The sequence below is a fragment of the Scomber japonicus genome, chromosome 5 (assembly GCF_027409825.1).
Source record: "Scomber japonicus isolate fScoJap1 chromosome 5, fScoJap1.pri, whole genome shotgun sequence".
In the NCBI taxonomy this organism is placed as follows: domain Eukaryota; kingdom Metazoa; phylum Chordata; class Actinopteri; order Scombriformes; family Scombridae; genus Scomber; species Scomber japonicus.
The window spans coordinates 6,067,904-6,090,616 of record NC_070582.1 but is presented as its reverse complement, the minus strand read 5'-3'; the positions used below and the strand labels follow the sequence as shown (position 1 = coordinate 6,090,616).

At 40.4% G+C, this 22,713-nt stretch overlaps 2 protein-coding genes across 2 annotated transcripts in view; both read left to right on the top strand.

Annotated features, from left to right (window-relative positions):
• The window catches only part of met (MET proto-oncogene, receptor tyrosine kinase), a 60,565-nt gene extending 46,510 nt beyond the window's left edge, over positions 1–14,055 (top strand). Inside the window, exons 11-12 of the mRNA XM_053318897.1 lie at positions 12,456–12,665; positions 13,567–14,055. Coding sequence (XP_053174872.1) covers positions 12,456–12,665; positions 13,567–13,572 — 216 coding nt within the window. The 3' untranslated portion in view covers positions 13,573–14,055. The remainder of the gene's footprint in view (positions 1–12,455; positions 12,666–13,566) is intronic.
• Positions 14,056–15,843: 1,788 nt separating this feature from the next.
• LOC128359055 (F-actin-capping protein subunit alpha-2) overlaps positions 15,844–22,713 on the top strand; it is a 31,604-nt gene continuing 24,734 nt past the window's right edge. The window contains exon 1 of the mRNA XM_053319471.1: positions 15,844–15,984. Within this exon, the coding sequence (XP_053175446.1) occupies positions 15,844–15,984 (141 nt within the window). The remainder of the gene's footprint in view (positions 15,985–22,713) is intronic.

Genomic DNA, 22,713 nt, shown 5'->3' with positions numbered 1-22,713 from the left:
TCCTTCTTCCTCCCTTTCATCCTTCCTTCCTCCTTTCCTTCCTTCTTCCTCCTTTCCTTCCTTCTTCCTCCCTTCCATCCTTCCTTCCTCCTTTCCTTCCTTCTTCCTCCCCTGCATCCTTCCTTCCTTCCTCCCTTCCGTCCATCCTTCCTTCCTTCCATCCTTCCATCCTTCCATCTTTCCTTCCTTCTTCCTCCCTTCCTTCCTTGACTCGAGGACAACAGGAGGGTAAAAGGTTTTTTTTTCTTTCTGACTCAATCTGACATCTGCCTTCTTCTTTCTTACTTGTTTCAAGACACTGCTTACAAGAAAATGCTAAAAACAAGATTACTTCTACTTAAAATGTTCTCACTGCATTTGCAGATCGTGTTACTTGTTTTGCACTTTTTTTCCTTCTGCTGGAACATTTTAACAGAAGTCAAACTCTATGGGAAAATCGACATTCCCAATCAATTCAAAATCCAGACACAACATTCAATAAAAAGAGACAATATTCCAGATACTTTTTTGGCCGATGTACAATCCTACCAACGATTTTCATGCTGCAGCCAAAAAAATAAAAAATAAAAAATCAGCGCTGTCTGAAGTAATAATACTGACCGTAGCAGCTACCCACTATGGCTTCCCCCTTATGTGAACTTCCCGACCCCCTGATCCACTCTTATAGGGCGCTTGGATAACAGTCTCACAGCTTGGGTTTCATCGCAGTTGCTGCTTGAAGTGATACCACATCCTTTGAAAGAAAAGTACACTTTTTATTGGGTTAACTGCACAAAATTCTCCATGTAAAGAAGTAATTTAACCTTTCATCCAGTCCTCAAACTGAAACAGAAAATATCTAGCGACGGGGCCTGAGCAGCTTTTAACTGCTTTCTCCATAAATGTGGTCAAATCTTAAAAAACTCTGTCCACTATTTTTAACATATTGAGACTTTTTCTGCAGATTGGTAACTTTGTCGCTTCTATCTTATATGTGATACCTGTAGCTTGTTTTAGAGTATGTACTTTTTGGAGTGACATTTTTCTAAGTGAGTCATAACAAACAATCGACTCTTTACACACAGCAGAGGTGTGTTCTGTGTGTGTGTGTGTGTGTGTGTGTGTGTGTGTGTGTGTGTGTGATGTTTGCCTTAGGGAGGCAGGTTGAGGACAGGTAGAGCTTTGTAATGATGTTATCTGTCATCCTGAGCACACGCTGCTGCAGGTCCAGTCAGGTGATGATAATGCGCTCAGTAAATACACTCAAACACATCTATAAAGAAAAACACACACACATACTCTCTTAGAAAAAAGGCCTGCATCTACAGTCTTAGTCATACAATATTCCTTTATCTCTAATCTCTTTCTTTCCAACTGTTTCCCTCTCTTTCTCTCTTTCTCTCTCTCTCTCTCTCACACACACACAAACATTCCCTGCAGTGTCTCGTCTTTCAGTTTCCCTTTCCCTGGTCATTGACCTGTGTTCAGGTCAGTGGTTGATGGGTCTCTGGGGAGCTCAGGCTTCGTTACACACAAACAGTGTGAACATACGCCGCTCGAGGGCTCTAAAAATCAGACTTATGAACCAATAGTTGCTGGTTCAAATCCCCTCATTTCACCATCTGGACTTCTCCGTACCTCTGGCGGTTGTTATCAAGCCATCTTTGAGCACTTAACTATCAGTTGTTCCAGTGAGCTGCTGCTGTGAGGGTCAACAGTCATAAAACTATTGGCCCTCAGAGCAGCTGTATTACTGATTTGTTTATTTGTTTATTTGTCAGGATGCCCTACAGCACAGCAAGTCTTCCTGATGTCTGCATTTAAAAACATATGTTAAACATTATGGTGAAAACAAACGTACAGAGTCACCAGTAAAAACATGCATACATAGCATCCTACAAATTTAATGAACCTTGGTGTTTATTTATTAGCTTTTTAAACATTGACTCCATGTTTTCATTGCTCTGTGCCTTTAAGGAAATCAGTGTTTGCCTTGGGGAGAGAAAACCAGCTTTGTGTTGTCTGTCTCGTGGTTATGTATGTGACGCTAAATTGTGTTTTGATTGACTCTTCTGATATGATGGAGCTTTAGATTGTAAAATTTTCCATGTTGCTGCACCTGGATGTTTCCACGTGTGATTTCGTGCAACTGTAGAGTGTCACGTCACCTTTCTCTGGATAAATAAACGTTAAAAAAAAGTACAGAGAGAATATTTCACGTCAGTCCTAAAACAACAGTCAGGTGCTCAAATAAACACTGTCACGGTTTTTAACTGTGATCACTCCTTCTATTTGTTCTGATGATTAAGAGATCCCGTCATAATGTACAGTGTAAGTGATGGAAGACAAATAACATTTATTTAAAAGTTCATTTGAAGCTTCAGCTGTTCAAATTAGTCAGCTAAAGTCAATATTTATATCTCAAAGTTAGTAATTTAGTGCCAAAAAATTGTGAACTGACCCTTTAATTTTATTTTTTCTGCATTTTACCACTAACACTGTGAAGTTAGGAGTTTTTTTTTGTTTTTTTTGTCAGTTTGATTAGTCTGTTGCACCAGTGAGCGTTAACTGGTAGCATAATTTAGGACAAACAAACGCAATGTCGCTATGGTTACCTGCAGTTTAATATACTTTGCTCACTGATGTGGAGCACCAGTTAAACCAGGTGGAACTGTGTTTGATGTGACACATGCAAACCCAACAGAAACTACTTCCTTCCATGGCTGCAGCAGTTTCGTATACTTCAACACCCACTCTTTTTTTTTTACTGATGGATAAGCTGAAAAAAAAAAAAATCAAAATTTCCATTCCACCAAATCCGACATATAAAAGTGACCAAACATGAGACCATCAGGTTTATTCCAGCTGTATAAAGTTTACTAGGTGTAACTTCACCTGTGACTTTCGGGTCATTTATGTTCTTTATTGGTCACTGAGCTCTGTGAGTTTACACCACAGTAGGCGGGGATTCAATTCACTTTCATGTCTAAAACACATGCTGTGATTGTGTTTAACCTCTTCCACCCCCACCCCCCCCCCCCCCACCCCACCCCATCCCCCTCCTACCACAGAGCCATTTTTACCTTCTTTTGATAGAAGGACGGGGGATCTTTAGGGGGAGATGGCAGGTCAGTAGAAGTGGTATCCATCATCTGGAAGCTGGAAGATTAAGTTGTGATGATAGTCATCACTGCCTGCCATGTTTTTCTAGTAACACATCTGTATAAACATTGTGTTTTGGTTAGGATTGATAAAAATAAAAAGGTCAGTGGTTTCTCCTAAATACCACATAAAGACACAAAGATCTTGAGGAACACCATAAAAAATATTCATGCTGTGATTTGTTATTAAAAAAAAAAACCTTTGGCATTTGAAGATTTCTGTAAGAAGTGCATTTCATTTATACTGCATGTAAAAAAAAAATGGCATGGGATTAGCATGAGGTGGGTATGTCTGTAAAAGCAAGACTCGTGGGTAACCATAGAAACCATTTTCCTTCAGATATCTTGAGGTGAGAGGTCAAAGGATCCCCTTTTGAAAATGGTCATGCTATTTTTTCCCTTGACTAAACTTAAAACTATCTTTGGAGCGCTATCTAGCCCCCTTTTGAAGTTATCATAACATGTGTGGTACCAATGGATGCCTTAGGTCTTCTAGCCTCTGAAAGAGAGTAATGTCAGCCAAAGATACTTGTGTCCTTGGGGTGTTTAAGAGGCTAAAACCATGCAAACTGAGGCTTTTATTTGGAATACTTTCCTGAAATCCTCAGTTAAGATGTGAAGAATTAATGCTTCAAGGAGGACTGAAAGAGCGTTGAAACCTTGATAGCTTATTGTTCATTTTTTTAAACTGGAAAAACAATCCAGAGAGGAAGGGGGAAAAATCCAGCTTCCTAGAGAGGGAGAAAGAGAGAGGGAGAAAGAGAGAGAGAGCAAGAGAGAGAGAGCAAGAGAAAGAGTGAGCATGAAGCAAGAGGCCTGTATAAAATAAGGCTATCATTACTAATGATTTAGGATGGGATCATGCCCTGTAGGGCCCCAGCTGTCGCCTGTTAAATTCCTTCCAGTAAACGGGATGAGTTGAGGCTCAGCCTGGGAAGGGACAGTATAAGTGTCTTATTGTCTTAACCTTTCAAAATAGAGGCAAAGGATCGGACGTCCCAGAGGTTTCCATCGCGAGCGGAACGGCACTGTGGGTAATGCGAGCCAGCCTGTCATGTTTCTAGAGCTGCGTTCATAAACATAAACGATGACCGTGCGATCGGTTTAGTCTCTGACAAGAAGCTGAGCCACAGAGACTAAATGATATTTGGTCCAGTCAGTGAAATCTTGCCCTCTCCAGTCGTACAACAAGCTGTGAGATCTTCACAGCAAAGACTTGCTAAAAAACTAACAAGAGAGGTTCAGGGGTCTCAGCTGGAGCCAGAAGAAAAAAGAAAAAGAGAACGGCCAGTGTTGACTTGATATCGGTCTCTCAGATCTCCTGTAAAGCCCGGTCTCAGCCAATCTCAGCTTTCCCACAAACATGAAAGAGTTTTTTTTTTTTTTTTTTAACGATCTGTCATGAAAAGCTGGCATGGTCACAAACCCAAAAAGAGACCGTATATATACACAAGAAAACAGATGAAAAAGTGATGGGTGAATTTTCACATTACTGCCTACTGTGGAGTTCCTTCCTTTAACACAAAGCCCAGGGAGCGATGTTGTCTGTGCATCTGAGCATCGGTTTGTTGAGCTGCACCACAACAGATAGTTTTTTGGTTTAAAGAGAGTCTTCACCGTAGCCAGACACCTGTCGCCTGAATTCATAAATTGGCTTGTTTAGTGTCAGACTCCTCTTCCTATCTCACCCCAACGGGATAAATCCCTCCAGCTGACACCTGAATCCCTCATGAAGCCTCTTTTCCTTTCCCATGCCCCCCCCCACCTCCCCCAACACACACACACACACACACACAGGGTGAATGTCTGAATATGAAACCCATAAGTGTAAAACTAGAGATTTGCAGGTCCCTGTTGTCACGTGAACACCTCAAACCATTTTTTTTAGTTATTATTTTGGTTTCAGTTGAATGATGACTGTTCATTGAAGAATTTATACCTGACTTTGAAATCCTTTAAGAGCCAGTTGAAAAAAGAAAATGCACGTTATTGTTAACATGAACAATGGGTATGTAACATTTCTTAACATGCTCTGTGTAACCAATACGTGCAACAACACAAAGGACATTCTTTTCTCGTGCAGGAAAGCGATGGAGTTTAATTACAAGTTACAGGGTTTTGAGTACTGTGCCTAAATTTACTTCTTTACACTTACATTGCACTAATAGTTACTAGTTGCTTTTGCAGATTAAGCTTTTACACACAAAACATGATGATACCATAAGATATTATACATTATAACAGATTATACCATTACAGTTAGCGCCACTTCAGCCAACATCAACAGTAAAATTCAATAATAATTATGCAGTCATATGATATTATACTTTTTTGAAATGTTCTTTCATTGCAGGGCTTACTGTAAAAACTGTATTGTAATGTTAAAGTCTGCCAGAACATTAGTCAATGGAGTCATCTAGTAATTATGGTTTTTTCTTTTATTAGGCAGAAAATGTAATGTACTTACTGTAGGCTAATTTGAAATGGAATAGTAACCAAGATAAACATGAGTGCATAACTACAAGTCTCAAATAATATGACTTCGTTGCTGAAAAGTTTGGGTTTTGGAGAAATTTGGTTATCACTGTGTAGTCATTATACAACATTCGCTCAGTTCAACTTCCTTATTAAGTTTAAAAATGCCAAAGAATGAATAACTTCTGAGGGATTTTGTAGATTTTGGACTGGAGACGAATTACACGATTTGTAACTCCAAAAGCATCATTTAACTGATTGCACTCTGCTGAAGTTCATTTGCACAATCATTAAACATGATTATAAAGTCTGAGAAGCAAGAAACAGAAATAGCATACACACAAGGACAAGATGCAGAACACATTATGTGGAGTCGGAAAAAAACAGACAGAAAGAAAGAAGAAAGAGTGAAATTTACACCTAAAACATCAAGATAATAAGCGAAGACACAGCTGAACTGGAGACCTTAAAATCTAGAGTAAATGATAACACAACACGGCGCAGCGTGGTAGGAAACGGTGTAAAACTCTACTGGTATAAATCACTCTAGATTTGACAAGCAATTTTGTACGTGGGAGCTCCGTTATGACTTGGCTTTTTCGCAGGCTGTTACACTAATGATCCTTCTGGGACGGCGGAGGTTTTCGGGATCGCTGGTTCTCTCATCACCCCTCAGTAAAGCTCACGGCCCGCTCGCTGCCCAGCTCTCCCAGCGATTGTATTTACAGCTGCTCCCAACCTACAGCCCTTCACCTCCTCTCCCTTAAATAAGAGGAGACATTGGCTGAACAATGAAACTGACTGAAGTTTCCACTAATTCACAGGATATTTTTCCTTTCGCCGCACTCCTGGGAGATTGGGCAGAGGGGATGGGGGGGATTGGGGGGGGGGGGGGTTACCCCTCCAGACCTGCTGTAGTTGCTCCTTATTGGTGTGTGGAAGAGGAAGGTTAATTGGATTGCTTTTGTTAGGTGACCCCTTGCTACCCTCACACGGACCCATACGCACATTTTCCTAGCGTGCATGTGTATTTTATGTTGGAGCCTCTGTTCATGCTTTGGTTCAAGACTCTGCAGATGCAAGAAACTTGGAGCGTGTTTATGTGTGCGTGTGTCCATCTGCGCTGTTATAGTTCACCAGGGAGTCAGATTGGGAAGTTGTATGAGGAAGTTTCAGCAACACTTCAACAGAGCTGCTGCTACTGCACTCAGAGCGACACTCCAGGGAGTCGGATAGCAGTTGAAGTGTCAGAAGTCAAATTTCAATCAGTTTGTTGTGAGTTTGGGGTTTGCTCTTGTTTTTTGGTGGAGAACAATCTTAACACACTCTATTGTGCTCTCCTTCTCAACCCTAACCCATCCACATTTCTTTTTTAGTCAATAAGTCACAGTTCACTCAAAGGCAAACACAACCATCCAATTGTATTGTACGAAATGAAAACCAAAATTAATAGCTAGAGCTTAAAATGTAACAAAATAGACAGCTTGAGAGTGAATTTAGATTTTAAATACTTGACATTAAAAGTATTTCTGTACAATATTAAATGTAAATGACAATAAAACATCCATATTAAGAGTTTGACATGCAAAATACTATCCTGTGCTTGTGGTTTTAATCATATGTGACAGTGGCATCCCTCGGACAATTCAGGCTAGCAGATATCTCTACTTGAAATGACCAAAAATGTAACTTAGAAATAGTTTATCACGGTCTTAAAGACTTCCAAAACAGTATTTAATAAAGTTGCTATGCTTAAAGGGGATGGAAATAAGAAAAACTGAACAGAGATTATGTCCTTCTGCATCTACATTGTAAGTAAAACTACATTTAATATATTCTGGCCGTGCTACGAGTTACTTGGTTAATAATGTGACTTGTTGTTGTGTTCAAAGGTGACAAGATGCACATTGATCTGAGCACTTTTTGTCCACCTCCTGTCCTTGTGCGATATCGACTCAAGGACATATCTGCCTTTGTAGCCCAGAAGATAAACACACATTATCATTGGCTGTTACCAGAGTGCAAATATCAACATTGATCTGTCAGTGCACGGCCAAACGAGTCTGGTTTGTTCTAAGTACACCTGTGTAGAGGAATATTACTACTACTACTACTACTACTACTACTAATACTAATGTAGGTCATAACTGGCACTAATGTGGGTTATAACGGGCTATAAATCTGAATTTGTCATTAGCAATAAATCGAAATGAATCTAGGAGTTGAGGCAGAGGAATGTCTATAGATAACATCATCGTGATTCAAAAGAGACAAGAAGACAGCCTCAATTATCCACTTCTTACTAAACATGATAAAATGACTTGTTTTTTTCTGTTCATATATCGAATTTGTTGTCGTAGCTTGCTGACAGGTTGTATCAATGTGAAATTTAAAAGTATCTTTTTGATCCGGCAAGATACCAAAATAGTTATGCTTTGAGACCCTAATATGCAAACTATTGTCCACAATATCCCTGGCTCTAGATGATAGCATATATTTAGTGTTGTTTTAATTTCAGATAAAAAAGTGCATTTTACAATTTGTCAAAGGCTTGTTGTAGGTTTTCAGTGCAGTATCAACTAAGCAGGAGAGAACTGTATCATCTGCATAAAGATGAGCATTGAAATCTATTTATAAAGGATATACATTATGAACAAGACATTGAACCTTGTGGAAACCCCTATAACACTGGTAAAAATACAGAATGGTCAAATTACCCAAGATCATACATTGCAGTCTTTGAGATAATCCTGAGACCATTTACGGGACTTAAAATCAAAATCAATATCAGCTGACCTCTTCCCTTTGTCAACAGCAGATGCAGTATCATGAATTTATGACCAGAGTGTCTACCTAGGAAACCAGATTGGTGGTGTTGACATTACACAGAATTTCTTGAGAGGAATGATTTGAGCTGATTATTAACTAACGTCTCCAGGACTTAGGCAAGACTGGACAGTTTGGAAACTGGCCGTTGGTGATTAAGATGAACTTTTATCACCACCCTTGCAGGAAAACTCCACTAGAGATTAAAAAATATCTTTAATTTGTCGGGCAATAAACGAGGCACAGACCTTTTTAAAGTTGCAATACCAACATTCAGCCACTAGATGTTGCATTTTAGCACCAGCATCTCAGACGAAATCACAGTGTTTATGCAATAAAGTTAGGAGGAGGGGGGTTAACTCATAAAACTCAGATTAAACTGTCAAACTAGACAATGCTGATCAAATACGGATCAAGATTCGGTCACTACATAGCCTATTTCTCACCCCAAATGTTTTCAGAAACATATTTTAGTGAACCGTTTAGCTGTAATTTGAGAAAGTTTTGCGAAAAGACCACCATCTTGGGAATGGTTGCAGAGGACACGGAGGGGTCTCACATGCACTAACATGCACGCATGGCCAGATCGGCTTCCAAAACAAAGAACAGAGAAGCTCAGATAACAACACACACACACAGGGAGTAAGGCTTAATTCTCTGCTCTGGTCACCATCACTCCACTATATCTTTACACAGCAAATAAGTGAGGCTGAATATTGTTTGTTTATTGCAACTTTTTAACAAGAAAGATCTAGTTTATTCTCCTACAAATGCTTTCCTGCAGTGCCTCCTTAACAACAGAGGGAGTAAAAGCCTGTTGGGTGAACTGAGGGCTTAATTTTTAGAGCTGAGCCTGAGTACATCATATCAAAACAGATTTGCGGCATTAGCAAAATGTGTGTTTTGAAGCGTGGCGAAATCTGTTATGTCTTATTTTTTGAGCAGTCATTAAACGTAACATGAGAAGGAATAGATGTGGAGGATTTGTTTTTATTCATAAGTAGTGCTTTGCAGAATTGTGAAGTATTTGTAGAGGTGATAGAGATTAATCCTGTATAATAATGACCTGCTGCTTTTCTCAAGGAGGATGTGCAGTTATCAAAAAATCTTACTTACTTTGTCTCTTGCCTTAAAATTCACCTTTTTTATCATTAACATTGATGCTTTGTGTAATGAATAAATAAGAAAACACACCCTCTTTTTATCACAGCGTCATCTTTAACCACAGAAACTTTTAAGCTTTATTCTGGAGTCTAGACATAAATTAAAAGTGACATCTATGATCCAAAAATTGAAATGGAGATATTTTTTTTTCCTCTTTAGTGCTTCTGTATAACTGTTGTCAGAGTCAGATCAGCAACAGCTTTCCTATTAGTCTCCACTTTTATTTCTCATACCCTTTTTAGTCTGTTTCTATTGACTTTGTGTGTTTCTGGGAATGCTGCCCCATGCAGATCTGTATCCCAGCGCTATTTGAATGCTTTATTTTTCCTTACAAGAAACTCTCTCTCCCTAAATTTTCTCCCACTTTCTGTTTGTAAAACTATACGGCTCAGTGACTTCACTTTTTATGACACTGTGTTTCCAACTCTTTGCTGCTGTTGAATTTCAAGCCTTCATCAGCCTTCATGTCTGGGAATTTGGGTCTTTTTAAATCTATAAGAGAAAATAAGAGTAAGATAAGCCACATTTTACCTGTTTGGCAGACTTTGTTCTAATTTTAAACAATAATAATGCTGTTTACTTAAACTTACTAACTAAATCTATGAATGATTTACACCAACAATCCAGTTTAGACCTAGGCATATAGTTCAGTCAGGAGAAAATGAAGAAAATCCACAATATTTTCTTTATAATAGATATTTGACAGTATATGCTACAATGACAGCAAACATAGGGAGTTTAAAGGACCAGTTCGTAAAATTTAGTAGCGTCTACAGTAGTGGTGCAGATTGCATCCAACTGAATATTGTGTGTGAAACATTTTAGTTAAAGATTAATGCTAATTATTCAGGTGTAGAAGATGCATGACTGGAGGAAATGAAACTGTGCTGACTTTAGAAACCCCCCACCAGTTAACAAAAGCTAGTGAGGCATTGTTGAAAATCACCCAACAAATACTAAATCTACCAAATAGAGTTCAATTCATTCTTGTCACCCAGATCAGCTGACCATTACTCAATCTCCTCTCCTAGACCACCAACCAGTCTGCTACCACAGAACTTGACTGAGCTTTACTTTTCCTCTATTGATTCTCCACATTTCCATTTACAACCCATGTATGTTGTTCTGTACAGATGTAGACTTATGCCTCGCTCAATAAACTCTATTCCCATGTGGTTTTTTAGTTTTTCCCCTGCCTGACATTAGAGGGACTTCTGATTGGCCGGGGGGGAAGCTGCTTTGAGCCAAAGTAAATCTTATAGCCAAAGTCAACTAAGTTTGGAGAACGTTTCTGACTAATCATTTAAAAAGCTACTTAACTACTTGCTGGTATGCAGCTGGAGATGTTTAGCACACAGCTTGCATTTGATTGGTACTTACATGACCTCTACCATACTTCCTCCTTTGCACAGGTTCACAGTGGATTTCACTTATATGAGTCTCTGGATCTGTGCCACCCGAAAAATGAACGCTGCAATTCCCTTTATAACTGCACATGGTTAAAAAAAAAATTTACACAAAACAAATGAGCAAGAGATGCGCTTCTTGAGCAGCTAATAGAAGCCCCCACCCAAAAAAAACATTCATATAAGGTTTAGATATTTGCTATGAAAACACAGAAGGCGCCAACTTCAGAGTCTCTATCCCCTATAGATTCCTCCATTCACTGGAAACAAGATGAAACTTTTCCATGCCTCAATAAAAAGGACTTAGCGTCTTAGGTGTTACTATTTTCCGTGCTTTCTGTCTCTCACTAAAGGGGTCTTAATGAGCACAATAGCAGTGAGACCTACCTGGGCTCGATCCAGCGTGGAATAAAGTTCTGTTTTGCCTTCAGGCCACATGAGTAAACACCTCAGCGTTTGAAAAAAAAAAAGGTGGTGTCTCCATATAATGTGCTGAGTATAAAAGAAGCTGCCAAATTGAGGATTACTGCATAGTTGTGCCGTACCAATGAATAAAGACCCTGGAGGGGGGCTTCTTTTACTCTGAGTACAAGGGGAAGTTAAATATTTATGTGTTTGCCTCACCTCAAAGGACTAAAATGTCCTGAAGAACATTACAAGATGCAAAAACAATTTTTAAGGCTTCACTGCTTCACAGGCTTACTTTAGATTTAGGATTGGGTTTATGTAAAGACACATTAGCCTTAAGGTAAGGTTTGACTGGAAAAGAACTAGCTCAAACAAGGTGTCGACCCTGTGGAGTGAAAAGCTGGCAATCAGGGAGGGCTGATAGACAATAATTGTTGAAATATGTGGATAACAGACTGTATCTAGTTCACATGAAAAGTGACTAAAAATAGTTTGTTTGTAAAGAATGAGAAAAAGTGGATTTCTAGAAGAATTTCAAACCTTCACATACTTGGCCGATTGCTGCGTGATTGTCAGTTTCAAATAGAAATGTTCAGAAGTATGATGCGTGCATATCATCATACCACAACATTAAAGCTGTTCTTGCAAAGTAGAAAATCACATTCAGAAGAAGAAAGGTTTTTCCTACTTTAGTTGCAGCACCTATAGGTGATCACGCCTCCTTCAGTTGTGCTCTGACCAAATTGCTATCCAACTGCTCTCCAAAACATGCAAAACGTGTGCCAACATAATTTCCCAATAAGAATGTTTTAAAACCTGCACTTTAACGACAAGTGCTCTTTAACATCCCACTGATTGGAACAATAGTGAACATGAGTAAAAGCAGACCAGTAGGCTCAATCAAGCTCAAACCAGTCCAATAAAAACAATCCTAATGTTTTTGTGTGCATTAAAAAAGCAGCTCTTATTTCTACTAAACCTGCAGCTTTTAGATGTACTGTATTTTTAACTTGTATGTTTTTTGTTTGTCTACCAGAGTTGTGTGTATGGGGAGAACCGGACATCCATCCAATGCACCACGCCATCTCTGGCCAAACTGGCCCTGCCGCCGCCAGTGGTCACCAAGGTGGCGTTTGTTCTGGACGGCTACTCCACCGATCAGTGGGATCTGATCTATGTGGAAGACCCCCTTTTCCAAGATCCCAAGCTTACCTCCAAGGATAACAAAAGCATTGTGGAGCTGAAGGTGAGAGAGCTTCTACAGGAAACTAACTCAACGTCTGTCCTCTGCTTTTCTCTCTTTTGTTCACTCTAATATTTAAAACTGATTCCAGGCTCTCTCAGCTTCAAACTACAAAAAGGCAGATGTCTGGTATGAATCAGCAAAGGTCAGAGATCTGCTACAGATCAACAGCCCTTGCAGAAGATTGAGATATTTTCAATTTTTGCAACAGAGTCTTCTTTAAGAGGATTCAAAGCCATGTTTAATATCTACTTTATAGAGCAGCAAGAGCAGGACAGGAGCAGAAATGCAGCTCAGCAATTATCCTACACGTCTGCAGGTCTGCAGAGTTTGATTAATAAAAGGAAACTCCTCAGATTTGTTGTACTGCGTAAACAATGAGCATTTTATTTGAATTCAGAGCCTTGTTTAAATAACTCTATCGCACGAGATGAAACTTCAGTGAACCAAGTTGATATTCATTCTGCACTTTTCCTCCCGATCCAAACACACACGTTCACACGTACAGCCATCTATGGCCCAGGTCAAACTGGGAAGGAAACAATACAGAAAGAAAAACAGGAAGTGGAGTCTGTTTCCCATCGTTTACACCCCCACCTCAACCTTCCCATCCCTCCACCACTGCTATACCTCTCGATGTATTCTCTCAGTTGACTTGCATTGTTCTGGCTGCCGAGGTCAAAGCTCTTGACATATTAATGCTGCTTTTCAAACAGGCCACCAAAGTCCCCAGAGCCCGTTTTACAAACACAATGAAATACATATTTCTCCTCGTTTCTTTCTTTCTTTTTTTTGTTGACTGCAGCTCGATGGTTTGTGGCAGCTGTGCCCGAAACGCTCGCAGGGGATCCTGGCTGTTTCTTACTCTTTTTTTTTTTTCTCCCTTCTTTCACTCTTTTCCCAGACGTGACCTTGGCCCTGTTGCTAAATCCACCATCAACCCAACCTCTATCCCCTCTTTATCCCCTCCCTTCAGCCCCGACAAACCCCCAGTTTTTACCCAGGGGGGATGGTACCAGGCATCGTACCGAAACAGGCCACATTTAACGCCATCTGATAACCATGCCCTGCAATGGCCTCCACAAAAGGGGCGAATGCTAGGCTCATTTAGCGCCATCTGATAACTTCAGCCCCAGAATGGCTGCTCATAACAGTCGCATCAAGGAATATTTAGCTCTGACTGACTGCTTCACACCAGCATGGCAGCACATAAAGGATTGTTGGCTTTGGCTTGGGGCCAGGCTGTTATCACTAGCGATCGCTTCACGGGAGACTCAGAAGCATTTCATGTATAATAACCATCGTAGCAGTTTATTTAGAGTGTCTGATATTACTGTGACGGCTTTTTAACAACTATAATGACTCTCTTCTGCAGTGTGTACAGTACTGTCACGCCGAGAACCAGGAAACACACCCGAATAAGGATTGCATTGGATGATTTTGTTTCCAAGTGTTGTCTTTTTTGTGTGTCCTAATTGCACGCAAGTGGGTGAATTAGTGGTTTATGTTGCTGTGCTTGTAGACTGCCTGAGTGTGTGTGTGTGTGTGTGTGTGTGTGTGTGTGTGTGTGTGTGTGTGTGTGTGTGTGTGTGTGTGTGTGTGTGTGTGTGTGTGTGTGTGTGTGTGTGTGTGTGTGTGTGTGTGTGTGTGTGTGTGTGTGTGTGTGTGTGAGAGAAAGAGTGAGCGTAGGAACAGGTGCAAGCCTCCACTCTGTGTCAAATTGGAAAATCCCAAGCTGTCACGCAACGAATCTGATCATTCTCTTTATTGCCTTGTGCTGCACTCAAACAAGTCTGAGTGTGTGTGTGTGTGTGTGTGTGTGTGTAAGAGAGACAGAAGGAGCAAAAATGAAGAACAAGTTTGAAAAGTCGAAAACAAATGGAGAGACAGAAGAGCAAATTAGACTGCGTCGTTCTTTCACAGCTTCCCGTCAAACAGCACACGCTCACTAACTCAGTTACACACACTCACATGGATAATAGCTGTGTGGGCTTCCAGTCAGATCTCTGGGGGGGGGGGGTGGGGGGGTTTGGTTTGTCATCCCATTGAGGGTCACAAGACCAGAATAAGCCGCTCTGTCTTACTCAGAGCGGCGAGACATGCTCAAATTATATTCAGTCCTTTCGATCAGTATTAATCATGATGAACTCTGCCGAGAAGAAAGACTTTCCTGACTCGGCCTGATGATGATTGAAATCTGCTGTTTCCAAGGATTTTCAAGGATATCCTAAATACAGTGCTATGAGTTCCAGTCTCTAAAATTCATATATTTTTGTCAATCATGTTCCTTTAACAGACTTTTAGACATCCTATAAGCTGCAGATCTAGCTTTGAATCGTGTGTGAGAAAGTGTTTAGGACTTCAAAACTACAATGTGAAGTCTACAAACCATAAAGAACCATCAAGCACGTGTCCACAATACATTTTGCTTCAGAAGGAACCAAAGAGCCCTTCAAGATTGGATATAATTACCCTCACTTTTCCATCTTCCATCTTTTGAATTGACTTTAAATGCAGTGACGTCGGCGGGTTGTAATCAGTCTGAGCACAACCTTAACCACCTTAACGCCCCTCTTCATAACAGAGACCCAAAGTCTCTCTTTTTTGTTACTATACTTCCACCACAGCTCAACAGGGAGACACTGTCCAAGGAAACTCAAAGAGGGCTGTAACTGTAGAAGATATCCACTTTATTTGACTAATTCAGACAGCTGAAGCTTCATATTATCCTCAGATAAACTTTTAAATGTTGCCCAAAATGAAGACTGTGGATTTTGCAAGGGAACTTCTAATGCTGAGTGTGAACAGGAGGAATAGCAAAACCTGTTTCAGTGTCAAATGGGCACCTGACAGACTTTAAAAATGTGTGAAACTATCCTTTTTTAGGCCACTATTGTAGTGTGTTTGTTGTGTTTATTCCCAAATTGCACATATAGTTTGGTTAGGCTGAGATGACAGGTGTATTTTTTTTTTTACATCTGCTGTCTGGCTGGCTTGTGACCTTTGACCTTTGGCTGTAACTATAAGTGCTTGATCCAGAATTTGTAGTTTTGTTGATGTCATTGTGTTTTTTTCTGTCTTTCCTCCCAACTTCCTTCCTCTCCCTACTATTCTCCCTCATCTTCTTTCACACCCTGTCTGCCCCCCCCCCCCCCCCCCCTCCCTACTGCAGGGTGACCGGATGGACAGGGAAGCCATGAAATGTCAGGTTCTGACTGTTTCCAACCACAGCTGTGAGAGTCTGATTCTTATTGGAAACACTCTGGAGTGCACCGTTCCCACCGAGCTGAACGCCGCCACTGCCAAGGAGCTGCAGGTGGAGGTAAAGACACACACCTGCACCTGCACACACACACAACAACAAACACATCAAATTTGCATTTCAGTTTAAGCTTACAATGATGCTCTTTGAAACAACCCTTTGAATTAAGATAGATATACAGATGAGATGCATACAATACCTTTCATAAATCAACCTGCAGATTCATATGCAGGTGCACAGTACATACATCTGCTTATGTATACATACCCATACCCCCCCCCCCCCCACACACACACACACACACACACACACACCACCTCTCCATACCTCATGCAACAGTTGGTAAACAAAGACGCTCTCAGTAATTAAGCCTTTTGTTTATAGAGACACCCAGCTTTCTGCAAACACACACCCACACCCTCACATGCACGCTCGCTCGTAAATCCTTTCCCACTCCACTCAATAGAAGTCTTGTTCTAGCTCGCCTGCATGTTGACAGCAGAGGAGAAACTTCACAGTGTGCGTTTGAAATGATGCATTGATGGCAGTGCAGGGTTTGTATGTGTGTGTGTGTGTGTGTGTGTGTGTGCGAGGGTGTGTGAAACTGTTAATTATTGGAGCTGCAGATTAATATCATTTACAGGCAGCTTCGTAACACTTGTCAAGAACAAACTGTTCTCTTTTCCCAGAACAAATGGGGTTTTTTTTACGAGGTTTGTTAACTAATTAAGTTATCCAGAGTCACTTCACCGCAAAAGAAAAAAAAACTGTAGTAACAAATCACTTGACTAATTCTTGTCCCAAATAATGATAATAACAATATGTTGCAATCAGCTTGTTTCTAATTTACTGGGAAGTGTAATTTTCTTTAAATCAGTGCAAATTTCCCAGCAAATTGACACTCCCTAACCCTAACCCTAACCCTTTCATATCCTACTGGCATTATTCCCTGTTTTATGAAAATGAATAAATAAATTAAAGGTGCAATGTGACTCATTAGCTTAAGGGCTACATACTGTACAACCCAATTTGATCTCAGGTGGGCCAAACCAGTAAAACCATTGCATAATAACCTATAATGATAAATATTATAACTATACTATTTACAAATGAAAAATGAGTGTAATTTCCTTCACAAGTGCATCAATAAGCTACTAGGTGTCAAATCCACATCATTCATGTGCTTGTGAGTGCACCTGGAACACAGTTCTGTTTTATAGATGCTAATCAGAAAAAGGCTTGTTCACATTAGATAAGTTGTGCATGCAATAGAGTTTTGGAACAAAAACTGCCAATTTGGGGTTACCCTGGTAAGAAATACTGATAAAATGTGTCCAAGCCCACCAAGGTAAATGTGTCTTTCACATTGTAAGTCAGTTATCTCATATCTCCGTGAGAATAGCATTAGAGGTATATTTTTAAAACTGGCCTTTCTGTAATTTTCAAATTTTTTAAGTATATTTTTTGGGGCTTTTTGCCTTTAATGTACAGGTTAGTAGAGAGAGAGAGAGAGACAGGAAATGGGAGGCAGAGAGGGGGGCAATGACACGCAGGACAGGACCGCTCGGCACGGGATTCGAACCGGGGTCGCCTGCAGCTCTAGCCACTGAGCTAAACACCACCACTGTCATTTTCATACTTAACCAGAGGGCCGAAGTGGACCTCTTGGCAGGCCAATTCTGACCCACGGGCCATATGTTTGACACCTCTGCATTAAGGTGTTTTTTCTTTGTTTTTTTTTTAGCAGTCATTACAATAAATGTAACACTTACCTATAATCCTAACCGCAGTTTAACAAGTACAAATACACTTGTGTAGTTGATACGATGCAGTTATGTGAAATGATCATGCTGCTCACTGAGGGAATTTCTGCAATAAAATGCATCAGAGCCACCTTCTTGTCTCCATAGCAACAATACAACACAAAGTGGTGACAGATGGACAGAGAATACGCAGACATTGAATTTGACTTAACTTCCTGTTTTATTCCATTATTTCCCATTTTTTGTTATTCTATGCATGACTAACAACTAACAAATCATCAAACACAAAGTAAAGTCCCTCACTATACGAGCTCCCAGAAGGCATTGCAGGATCACTCTACTGCCATCGTCCATATTGAGCTCTGGGAAATTCATGGAAAACACCACATTCCTGCAGCGTTCCAGATCATTTACAGGAAACTTCAATAACTCTCCTGTCCTTATGTAGTCTCTTATAAAAAGCAGCTCAGGGAGAATTTATTACACAGTGTGTTGAGTGAAAGGGCTCCGCATCCAGCTGTCTTGTTACTTGAATATAAGTCAAGCATCCCTAGAGTCGTGAGAAGGAGGGACGTACAGTATGGAAATACCAGAAGAAACCCCTCACACTGTCTCATTAATGATAAAACCTTTTTAAATAGGAAAGACGACATTTAGGTTTCACCGAAGCGTATTGCATTCACTTGAATAAAAAATAAAAGAATCTGTTTTTTCTGAGTAATTTATTTTTTGGTCTGTTTTTCGAGGTAATTATTTCTATTTTTCTGAGTAATTTTTTTTTCTGTTTTCCAGAGTAATTTATTTTTACATAACAAGAGTATCATACCCTGTGTGTAACTAATCACACGCCTTACCTTCATTGACCCGGTACAGTAGAAAGTTGAAGAGCAGGAGTGATGGTAGATGGTAGTCACTTGCAGGTTGGATGTTCTCGCGAGATTTCGAGGTATTTCGATAAAAATAATTACCCCAAAAAACAGGAAAAATTACTCCAAAAAACAGCGAAAAAATAGCCAGAAAAATAGCAGAGAAAAAATTACTCAGAAAAACAGACCAAACCGGATTTTAAAATTTTTTTTATTCAAGTGAATGCAATACGCTTCTGTAAGGTTTCACTCCTGATCTCCTTCTAAAAATTCAGAGTCTCTTTTTTTTTTTTCAGGATTAAAAGGTAACGTTGTTTTTGCTTTGCATGACATCACTATTCAGGGTGTTTACAGGTGCAACGAAGCTCACTTTTAACCACATCTAACCACACAACCATCAATGATGCTGAGTGTGATCAGAGCTGCCATGAAAGTCTCAACCAAAGCAGATGTTTGGTGTCGTTACTCATCCGTCCAAATCCACAAAAGGATTGTGTTGTTTTTGATGCTGCTAAACTGGTCAATCAGCCCCTTTGTATGCAAATAATAATAATAAATCATTATAAATACTGTTTTATTCACACAGAGTAGCTCAAATATGCCACACACAGTTAGGGTTGAATTATTACTGTCTTCAGAGAGTTGGTCTTTCTCTCTTTTAAAGTAGAGTTTAAAGTACACACACAAACACACTGTCAGGCGTAAAGGTCGGGATCTCAGGCTTTTTAAACTCACCTCTGCTCTCTTTGTCAAATATCAGCAAGCATTGGTGTGTCTCAGTAAACATCCTGTATGTCTGAAGTAGAGCTTCACCTAACCAACTACTTATATAGATAGTCATTAACTGTTTTAATACCAATTGATTCATTCTCCAATTCCATCTTCTCAAAGTCTCTCTCTCTCTTTATCTCTGTCTGTCTCTCTGTCTGTCTCTCTGTCTGTCTCTGTCTCTCTCTCTCTCTCTCTCTTCTCTGTCTCTCTCTCTCACTCTCACTCTCTCTCTCTCTCTCTCTCTCTCTCCTCTCTCTCTCATCTCTCTCTCTCTCTCTCTCATCTCTCTCTCTCTCTCTCTCTCTCTCCCCTCTCCCTCTCCTTATTTTCAAGCTTGTAAGGCTTGCATGATTATTGAAGGATATCAAGGGTTGAAATCTTTAGTCTGGCATTATGCGGGTTCGAGGTGGAGGTGGGGGAAAGAAGGTGGGGGGTGCTATCAGGTTATCTCTGACTTTCAGCAATGAAATAAAAATGTAGTGACAGCTCTGGTGGAGCTCAGGATTCACTCGCTTAAAGCTGCTTATTACAAATAACCACAACAAAATAAACTCAGGAATCTGGCGTGTAACAGCTCACCTGTAGATAAGAGAACATTCATTACCTTCAGATCCTGTTTGATCTGGTGTTAATGAACTTACTGCTGCTGCTGCTGCACAGTGACACCTGAACAATAACAATAAGATTCAGACATTAACCTTCGTATCGTCCTCCTGACCCCGTCTGTTTTGACTGTTCTTCCTTCCTTCCTTCCTTCCTTCCTTCCTTCCTTCCTTCCTCCCTCCCTCCTTCTCTTTCTTTCCTTCTCTCTCTTTCCTTCGTCCAGCCCCCTTTTTTTCCTTCCTTCTGTCCTTCCTCCCTCCCTCCTTCTTTCCTTCCCTCCTTCCTCCCTCCCTCCCTCCTTCTCTCTGTCTTTCCTCCCCCCTACCTTCCTCCCTTCCTTCTTTCCTCTGTCCTTCTTTCCTCCCTACCTCCTACCTTCCTTCCTTCCTTCCTTCCTTCCTTCCCTCCTTCCTCCCTTCCCTCCTTCCTCCCTTCCTTCTTTCCTTTCCTTCCTTCCTTCTTTCCCTTCCCTCCTTCCTTCCTTCCTCCCTCCCCTCCTTCCTTCTTCCTCCCTTCCTTCCTTGACTCGAGGCCAAACAGGAGGGTTAAGCTCACACATTTCAGACCTGCCTGAGTCATATTAATAGCTGAGTTTTGACTTTTGACACATCAGTATATTATATTATTGCAAAATTACAAGAAAGTTGGTTTGCAGTTTTCATTGTGGGCAGCCTGAGTGCTGCTGTGCTGAAAATGTGGGAGAGAAAAGCCGTGAAAACCACTGAAATTGCTCCACTTTACCCAAACAGATGCAAAAACGAGGGCAAATTACACTGTGTGTGTGTGTGTGTGTATGGGTGTGTTTGTGCCAGCATATCCTTTGTACAAAAAAATGACCTTTTAAACAAGTGTGCAAAAGCTGCACAAGTCACTTTGCTATTAACAAGCACAATCCATTCTTTGTTGCTTCGGCCCTTAAAGTTCCCAGCTTTTGTGTTTTTTGGATTTATTTTATTGTTTGGTTGTATTTTGATTCTTTCCTCATGATAAATGCCCAAATACACACACCCTAACTACAGAGCAACATTTGCAGCAGCTTAAATTGAGTTTGACAGAAAGAAAAAATCTGTCATTGATCTTAAACATAAAACAGTGAATATCAAGTTTTGTATTCAAGAAAGCTTAGCCTTCCAGATAAACACTTTGAACCAAATTCATCATAGAAGAAGTAGAAAGGCCATAACTACATTTCTACACTTAAATTAAATCAAAGGCCAATGCAGCTACATAATACTACTTATGTTTTCAATAAGAGGATGACTCTCCTTTTTCTCTCCACGAGGATAAAACCCTCACTTTTTCTACTCTGCTGATCTGATCTTTGAGTTCTTTCTCAATTTCAAGGTGTTGTGAAAATACATTCCTGGGAAATGTAGGAAATCAAACTGAAGGAGAGATATGTGAGGCACGTTGAGGGAAAGAGATGGACTAAAATAACTCTGCAGGTGCTGCGATATACTGTACATACACCGTTGATGCTCATACAGATACGTTCCCCATTTTTTTTGCTATAATATAAGTCATGGTTTTCTATTCTGAGAGCTTCTAATAACATTTAGCATCCCTCCCATCATCACAATGGGTTATGAAAGAAATGTCAAGCCTTTATGATACACACTGACATTAGATGCTGCGCTCCGGATGTCCTCGTGTCCTTAAAGATAATATCTAGTCGTCACCTTTCGGTGAAACAGTGATGCGCTCCAGACCAGACGCTTATCAGCCTCATCGCTGTTGACCTGTGAACTGGCCTTCAGGGGAAAGACTTTATCTCTGGGGAGGGTCAGCCAATATCCCTTAGCTCCATAAACCTACACACCACACACACACACACACACACAAATATATCCCCTACCTCCAGACATGCCCAGACAGTCTTATTATACACACACACACACACACACTGTCCCATCTGCAGCAGTAGAAACCTCATTTCAACTAAACCTAATAATGGAAGAAGCAATATCACTGATGTAATCTGCCTCTAGACCGTGGCAACAGACGTGTGTGTGTGCCACTGTGTGTGTGTGTGTGTGTGTGTGTGTGTGTGTGTGTGTGCATGGTTATTGCATACCATATGTCTGAATGCCAGTTTCATGCCCTTTAAATACTTGTGTATGTACAGTATGTGCCATGTGTGACGCAGTGTGCAGAGGGAACTAATGTATATCAAGCATCTATAGGTATAGTGCTTTTCTGTACGGATGAGGCCGGTAACACATGTTTTGGGTTCTGTAGTACAATTTATGAGACAGAAAGTACAAGTTAAAAAAATTTAATCTAAACTTAACGTCTCTTTACAGTCAAAAACATGCTTTTTTGCTTTATTATTCCTTTATTGGGAGATTTGAGCTTAGAAATACTAAAACATGTCTGGAGGGGATCTTTATATTAAATCATCATGGATGTTGGATCTCTAACTTCCATTCGTCGACCCCTACAGAGCTCATACAAGCATTTGCTGCAGCCATATTCCTCCTGCGTGCTTCTGTGACTTTTTACCTTCGGTCTGGTCTTCAGCAAGGACCAAGAATGAGATCATTTTTAACAATCCTTGGCCTCCTTTTCTGTATGTTGAGGATCGTTTTGCTACTGCGCTGTCATAAAACTTGTGGCCTTTAGTATAAGTCCCACACTGCTCACCCAGTAAATATTTGAACCCTGTCAAAATCTATTAAAGTTAAAAGTGCAGTGAGTCAAAACAATGACTAAACATCGACACCTCCTCTACCGAATCTGAGCCAGCTGTTCAGTTGCTGTACCTGACCTTTGACCTCCCTCTGGAT